At 43.7% G+C, this 7,845-nt stretch overlaps 1 protein-coding gene across 2 annotated transcripts; it reads right to left on the bottom strand.

Moving 5' to 3' along the window:
• Positions 1-394: 394 nt before the first annotated feature.
• LOC109918991 (E3 ubiquitin-protein ligase TRIM62-like) lies at positions 395-6,458 on the bottom strand. 2 transcript variants are annotated; one of them, XM_048604633.1, is made up of 6 exons: positions 6,157-6,458; positions 4,581-4,676; positions 3,179-3,412; positions 1,885-1,907; positions 1,500-1,615; positions 395-1,063 (listed from the first exon to the last, which is right to left on the bottom strand). In XM_048604633.1, the coding sequence occupies exons 1-6, from the start codon at positions 6,331-6,333 to the stop codon at positions 516-518; spliced, it is 1,194 nt and encodes a 397-aa protein (XP_048460590.1). In that variant the 5' UTR covers positions 6,334-6,458; the 3' UTR covers positions 395-515. The 2 variants fall into 2 exon arrangements, with proteins under 2 accessions (XP_048460590.1, XP_048460597.1); XM_048604640.1 differs by lacking the exon at positions 1,885-1,907 and having other exon boundaries at positions 1,500-1,626.
• Between the last annotated feature and the right edge of the window lie 1,387 nt (positions 6,459-7,845).

Here is a 7,845-nt window from a genome sequence, read left to right as displayed (position 1 = left end):
ATGAAGCATTGTGGTTGGCCTGAATGTGATTGACTCCTAACTTCATTCTGTAAAGGCCTAGAAAACCACACTTCAAGAGCAATTAGAGATGAGCAACAAATGCTGTGAAAGAGTAAGGAAAAAAAACATATCACAATCATCTGAGTTAGAAATGGTGAAAATTAGCTCCTGATCACTAGCCAGCAACTGGCAGAAAAGTGAGCACGCAAGGACAAGATTAAACTTTGTCCACATTATTGCTTCCATAGTCAAACACTCCACCAGACCCAACTCACCATTGCATTCGGAATCTAAAGATTGAAACTCACTTTCCAATAGGTAGTTAAACATACCTGACAGTATTGTTCATAGCTGCTTCAGCACAGGGGAGAAAGAACAACAAAAGAGGGCCACACAACTTTAAAACAAAGATTTTTTATTTTGTTTGTGACTGGGGCCAGGAACAATGAATAATCAGAGTTCCTGCAATGATCAACCCCAACAGTACAAAGCAGAGAAAACTGTCCTCAACGATATCACACGTTCAATTTGAAAATACTGAGTCTCTGATCACCCAGGGCTCCATCTTCCAGTCTGCAAGGGCTGTACAGGGGTATAAGCGGATCTGTGAAATGGGCTCGAAAGACATGGAGCATCTGCATCGCCTCAGCATCAAAGAACGACACCACGCCACCCTCATAGTCTACGTAGATACCGATTCGGCATGGTTTGCGCTGGACCTTCAGCTGGATGTCAGGCTCATCACACGCCTCATAGTGACAACCATCTCGCAATGTCAGACACCAGATGCCGTCGCTTGGACGGTAGACAATATCCCCATGGCGGGATATACAGTTGTAAGCAACTCCCAGGTCCCATTTGTCTTTCTTGTTGACAGTCACTTCCCAGTAGTGTTTCCCTGTTGAAAATGCTTCAGCACCAAGAACACAAAGGGCAGTGTCAAATCGCGCATCCATGTAAACAACTGGCAAAGGTGCACGAAGAGGAATGACTGATCGCCGGTTTGCCGAGATTTCAAGGTAAGGGTGAGCAGTTGAATAGTCAAAGGTGTAAGCTTCAGGCACTAAGTGGAAAAGAAGTACAACATAAATTGGTCAGTAAAACGTGGACCTCTTGTGAAAGGCTGTACACACAGTATCCTATTTCAGAAAGTAAACTTTGGATATATGTTTTACACTGAAGTCTATATTTGCCATTGGATTGTCTGCTGAAGGGAGCTTATCCTGTAGAGTTAGAATGGTGGGTGTTTGGTGAGGATATAAAATTAAAGGGTAATCCTCTGCCAGTCCAGTCTGTCCATTTCCATTAACTTCAACCTGTCCTCATAAGTGCTGGAACTTGAGTGCTGATGGGCGTTACACCGCTGTATGTAAGATTTGAATCTCGACTGTTTTCAGCATGTACACTGCAGTTCTCAAAGGGTGTATTGTGGATGACATGAAGATAAGGATGTTCAAATCCTCACCAAAAGAAGCTGGTATTAAAAAAATAATCTTTACCCGTCTGAATTATTTGAAACATCTTCTTCCAAACTTTGTATTGCAGTGGGCCACAAAATTTCTCAGCCTCAAAACGTACAATGGGGTCATTCACTGTTTCACATGGATTACGAAATCTGCAATGAGACTATTAGCTGAATAATGCTACCAAAAGTCATGGGCATTGCTTCAGTGAAATGAATTGAGAAATTGAGGAAAATAAAGATAAAGAAGCAGAGAAAAATAGAGGCTGAGAGAGAGCAAGAGACCAAAATAGACACGCAGAAACATATTGAAGGCAGAGACAAATGGTCATAAGATGTGGTACAAGGCCAGTTAAAAAGCAGACAGAAAGACGGGCAAAACTGAAATGAAACAAAATGCAGAAGGTATACTTTAATCTCACCGATCAGAGGAAGTGTTCAGCACCTGAAATAGACAAAAACAAATTGAGAAAAGTGGGAGTAAAATGGTGAAAAAGCTCTGCTTGATTGCACCATCTCTGGGCCGAGTCACCACAGACATACCCTTCGCTATTAATCACCTGAGAGGAGTGAGTGATTGAAACATAACATGATTTCACAAGCTTCAAAATCTCCCCTCCCCCTACCGCATCCCAAAACCAGCCCAGCTCGTCCCCACCTCCCTAACCTGTTCTTCCTCCCACCTATCCCCTCCTCCCACCTCAAGCCGCACCCCCATCTCCTACCTACTAACCTCATCCTGCCCCCTTGACCTGTTCGTCCTCCCTGGACTGACCTATCTCCTCCCTACCTCCCCACCTACACTCACCTTTACTGGCTCCATCCCCGCCTCTTTGACCTGTCTGTCTCCTCTCCACCTATCTTCTCCTCTATCCATCTTCTATCCGCCTCCCCCTCTCTCCCTATTTATTTCAGAACCCCTTTCCCCTCCCCCATTTCTGATGAAGGGTCTAGGCCCCGAAACGTCAGCCTTCCTGCTCCTATGATGCTGCTTGGCCTGCTGTGTTCATCCAGCTCTACACCTTGTTATAACATGATGCTGCCTGGTGATCACCAAAAGTGTTGGAAATACTCTGCATCATTGTGACTGCCACTAAAATATAGTGCAGAGAACAAGAAAATCTCTTCTCTCTGATGGGGGACTAGGTAGGACAGTCAATATTGTTTCCATATATCTTTTCTTAATAAATGTTTGTGAACAATTCCGACAGCACTGCTTTTATTTCCCACATACAGTTCCTCAGAAGAGGAGATGGTGTCCTTATCCTTGAACTACAGGATTCATTGTGGGGACGGGAGAGTGTAGATTGGAACGTGGCAGTAGATAGGAAATTCCAGGTTACTAAACTAGTGAGGGTGAAGGAGAGCTGCTGAATATTCAAGTCAAAACGCTGCATGTTTTGGAGATCCCCACAATCCCTGGATTTTAGGTACAAATTCAGAGAAGACAACAGGGGTGGAGGTACACTTTCAATGATGGTGCAGGGGGTCATAATTTTGTTCAAGCCACATTCTGATATCAGAGGTGCTGCAGAGCTCTTCCTCTCTTTTTAGGCCTCTCCTTGCCAAAGATAGATCAATGCAGATGCAATGTTTGGCACTAAACATCAGGTGAAATAAAAGACATAAAAGCATTTTGTTTAATTTCTTTCAGTGACTAGATTAAAGAAGACCAGAAGAAAAAAGGCATCTGCCCTTGGGCCCATAATAAATTACCTTCAGGAGGCCATTCAGGTTGGTGGTCTGCAGTGCTGCATCAAGGGGATCCATCAGCAATTTCAGACGTTCAACTCTCTGCAAGCATTCTGCCTTCAGCCTTCTCAGCTCCTCCAGGGTCTGTTGTTTCTCAGCAGCTATCAATTCCATCAAAACTTTCTCCTCTGAATCTAGGAAGCTCCGCAAAGCAGCAAAATCTTCTTGCACTTGCCGTTCGAGTATCTCAGCTTGCTCCTGTATCAAGAATAGAAAGGTTCACAATTTAGACTTTTGTGAGGAGCAAGTACTCAAATGAACCAAGGAATCTGATCCCTCACCACCTCAGTCATGATAGAAACCAAGTCACAGTCTCTTGAAGTCCCCTGCACACCTGAAATAATAACATGATAAGCCCTCTCCGGCAGTTCTATAGAGCCCAAATACTTCACCTTGTGTTACAGGGGTCAGGAATGGTCCAACTCCTATCTCCAATCTATGTTTAGTTCGCTGATCTCAGCTATAGTATTCAAGAGGCAGAACACAATAAATGCCTTAAGTGATATCAGAAATGAAGCTAAAGTCAGACAAAATTCCCATTCCAAATTAATGCAGGATAACGTGTGTGAAACTGAACTGCAATGGCCCCCCAACAGTCAAATGTCTTGCTGCTGCTCATCAGAAGGATTTATGTGAAGAATGACCCACTTGGGTGAGATGGTGAAGACAGGCTTCCACACATGGAACCAGTACCAAGAGGGGTCATGAGAGAAATAATTTACCTATGTGCACTGAAGAGGTCAATACAGGAAGTTACTTAAATACATGAGATTACATACTTTGCCTGGTATTGCTGATCATGCAGAAACAATTCAGGGCTAACAGATTAAAGAGGGCATAGGTCACCAGACGTGGCTGTGAGGCAAAAGTGATGACATAAGTGGGGGGATATGGTCTCATTGACCGTGTCAACTATTAGATTAGATAGACTAGAGCATTGTTATTTTCTGACAAATTGCCGTTCTTGATAGGAAAGTGTCCTAAAAGAATGAAATGGAAAATCAAGAAGGTCATAGCACATAGGAGTTAGGATATCTGGTGTGAGGAGAGGAATGATGGAGGAACATGTCAGGTATAATTTATTTTTACACAGCCATGTAAATACAGGACTGAAAGTATAAACAAGGCCATATGATCCATGTTGCAATCGGGTTCCATAAAGTTATGTTGCAAAAAAATGGCGTCAATGTGCTCAAGATCTGGTGATAGCTGAGATGCCTCTTGGAGCAATCAAAGGTCATTCAGCCATTTGTGCATTAATTATATGACCAGTATTGATCAACAGACTCCTGCTTCTTCACTTGACAGCTGACTTGTGTCAAGTTCCTTTAGATGCTCCACAACAGCACCCAGAATTCTTTATTACCTGGGCTGCTGTTGTGTTCCGTTCAATCTCTTCCAATCTTGAGGTCTGCTCTGAGCTCTCTGCCTGTAACTCCACCAACTTTGCAGACAACGACTCCTGTTCACATTAAAAAAACACATTAAAATTCTGTTTAGGGGAAGCAGAACATTATCAGCAAACATCTGGTACAGGCCACAAGCAATTCCTGAAAGTCAAAGCCTGTTAATTCCAGGGCTGGACTGAGTCACCCAATGTGATAATGAGGGCTGAACAGAAGGTCTAAATTTCTTCATCAGTCTGCAACGTATCATCTAATCTCATCTGGTATTGTACGTAGCACCATACAGTGGGACAGACCAGGCTCCAATCCTGGTGAAGGATAACTGAGATACTGAGGTGAGGCCTGTATACAAGAGGCCAAATGCCCCAATTCCTAACAGAATCTCTATTTTCAATGCCAAATGGAAAAAAAATTGGCCACTTACCTTCCTCAGATTTTTCTATCCAATCTTGCAATGGAATATCCTGTAGAACACACTCTGTTGAAGGAACCTTGGAGGGAGCAGCTGAGAGTATCTATGCAAAAGCCACACACTTTTTTTTACAGCATTAGCTGTCCTTTTCAGGTCCATATAATGCTAAATGGGTAAACATATAAGTGTGCAGGGTAGGTGATAAGTGGGTAATGGGACAGGGTGGCAGTTGGATAGATTGGTGAGGCTGGGTTGTGTGTGTGAGGGGGAAAGGCAAAGGAGTCAGAAGGTCGGGTAGGAGTCACAGCGTGAGGAATCAAGTGGTAAACCCTGGTTAGGTCCGGTCGAGAGGAGGGACTTGAGGTAGGAATCAGGCTGTCAGGAGTTAGCCAAAATTTCATCTAGTTTTTTTTAACCCAACATTTCCTGGGTAACTAAGCTGGAACGGCCCGAAGTCACCTACTTTAACTCAGAATCACAGACCTTTTTGGAGGGTCCAGAAGTATTCCCTATAAGAAGTTCAAACTTCCCAAGGCAATTCCCCATAGGTTCAATGTGTCAGGAATTCTGTCGGTCCCGTCACACATCTTGGGTCATGCAACCAGTCTGCTGGAATATTTGAGGATAGTAGTTTCAACTTGATCTATTGGGACGTCAGGGATACAGTGAACTTGCATTGATGGTATGACCCTATAGGCAATTAAGTAAGGATGATATATAAAGATTTATCTTAATAGAGAGTCATACAGCACAGAAATAGACCCTTCGGCCCAACGCATCCGTGCCGACCAGGTTTCCTAAATTTGCCTACATTTGGCTTAATATACATTTCTTCAGTATCCCTATTCCCTGCCGAACGTCTTGGAAGCACTACTATCATTTCTTAATGACTGCACAGTTTAGGAAGCAGATCCACCACAACTTTTTCAGGACATTCGGGAAAATCGGACTGGATGCAGCCTTTCTGAAATTGCTCATATTCATTGGGTGACAGGGGGCGAAGGAATCTGAAGAGTTTAAAGCTGTTAAGCAAGTGCTTGGGAGGTGTCAGACAGAATGCTGGGGCCACTTGTATTTTTTTTAAAAAAAGCAAAGAAACACGAGTTGTGTATGCAATGACCAACCTTCAACTCACTTAAGGCCTCTTCCACTGCCACCACCGTGTGCCCTCGGTGTGAGCCCATAATCGCACATTTGCTGCAAACTTTCTGTTTCTCTACTCTGCAGAAATACATCAGCTTCTTGCCGTGCTCCGTGCACCTCGCAATCTCCCCACAAGCAGCATCTCCTTTCTCCTCCATCCGTCAGATCCGTCCCCCAACTGCAAACTTTGACCAAACAGATTATTTTAAAAAAGTTGCACACTCCCTGTTCTGTGGTCCATTTTGATAAGCCGTTCACGCCTCAGTACGGAAGTGATAGGTTGAGGGGAAGTCCCAGTCTATTCTCTGATCGACGTTAGAGTCACCCAACCGTACGACACGATGCTCAAAGAGGGAGTTAGCAAGAAGTGCACACGCTGGAGTCGGAGACAACACAGAATTGAAGAAGGGTCTCGACCCGAAACATCGACTTTCCTGCTCCTCTGCTGCTGCCTGACCTGCTGTGTTCCTCCAGCTCCACAACTGTGTTATCTCATGCTCAAAGAGGGAAAGGTGAAAGACACCGGGAGTACTGTAACAAATACTATTACAGTAGGAGGCTCTTCCTCAAACATCTTATGATTGGATGATCATTTTATTTTTGTCCCAACCTCAGTGATTGGAATGAATTGTAATTCAGAACAGTGCACTCGTAAAAAAACCCAAATCACTTTATGTGCTTTAAAAAGATTGAATTGTGGATGATTGGTATTAAGTGTAAAAGCAACGCACAGAATCGAGAATTTGATGTCAGAAAATTGATTTCAGAACTTTGAATTCATTTACTGTTAAATCTGTAAACATGATTCTATGTTATCTGAAATTTAAAAAAGCAGAAATTGCCAGCGAAGTCAGCAAACCTGGCAGCATCAGTGGGAAGAAAGCAGAGTTACTGTTTCAAGTCATCAGAAACAAAGACAGAAATTGGTCGTGAAATGTTAACTCTGTTTTCTGCCCACAGATACCGCCAGAGCTGCTGTGTTTCTCCTCCAGTTTCTGTTTCTGTTTCAAATCTCCGTTTCTTTGTTTTATTATAGTATGTTACTTCCCTACTGCCAGGGTCAAGGCCACCATGGAGTAGCTGCGGGCAGCTTTTGGAGGTGGGAGAGGTCAAGTTCCACATTGGTATCATCAACATGGGTAGGTAGAGGGATGACGTCCTGAAAGCAAGTTTTAGGGAGTTGGGGGTTGGGGGTGGGGGGAAGGAAATTCAAAAGAAGGCCTATTTCATACAGCAGTAATCTAAGGATTTAGAGTCATACAGATGTACAGCACAGAATCAGACCCTTCAGTCCAACTCTTCCAGGCCGACCAGATATCCTTCATTAATCTAGACCCCTTTGCTTGCATTTGGCCCATATCCCTCCAAACCCTTCCTATTTGTAGACCCATCCAGATGCCTTTTAAATGTTGTAACTGTACCAGCCTCCACCATTTCCTCTGGCAGCTCATTCCATACATGTACCACCCTCTGTGTGAAAAAGTTGTCCCTTGGGTCACTTTTAAACCATTTCCCTCTCACGTTAAACCAATGGCCTCTAGTTTTGGACTTCCCTACCCTGGGTAAAGACCTTGACTATTCACCCTATCCATGCCCTCATGATTTTATAAACCTCTGTATGATCACCTCTCAGCCTCTGACGCTCCAGAGACAACAGCTCCAGCCTATTC

The sequence above is a fragment of the Rhincodon typus genome, chromosome 1 (assembly GCF_021869965.1).
Source record: "Rhincodon typus isolate 14 chromosome 1, sRhiTyp1.1, whole genome shotgun sequence".
Taxonomy (NCBI): domain Eukaryota; kingdom Metazoa; phylum Chordata; class Chondrichthyes; order Orectolobiformes; family Rhincodontidae; genus Rhincodon; species Rhincodon typus.
The sequence above is the reverse complement of the archived record's forward strand: the minus strand, read 5'-3'. Positions and strand labels throughout refer to the sequence as shown.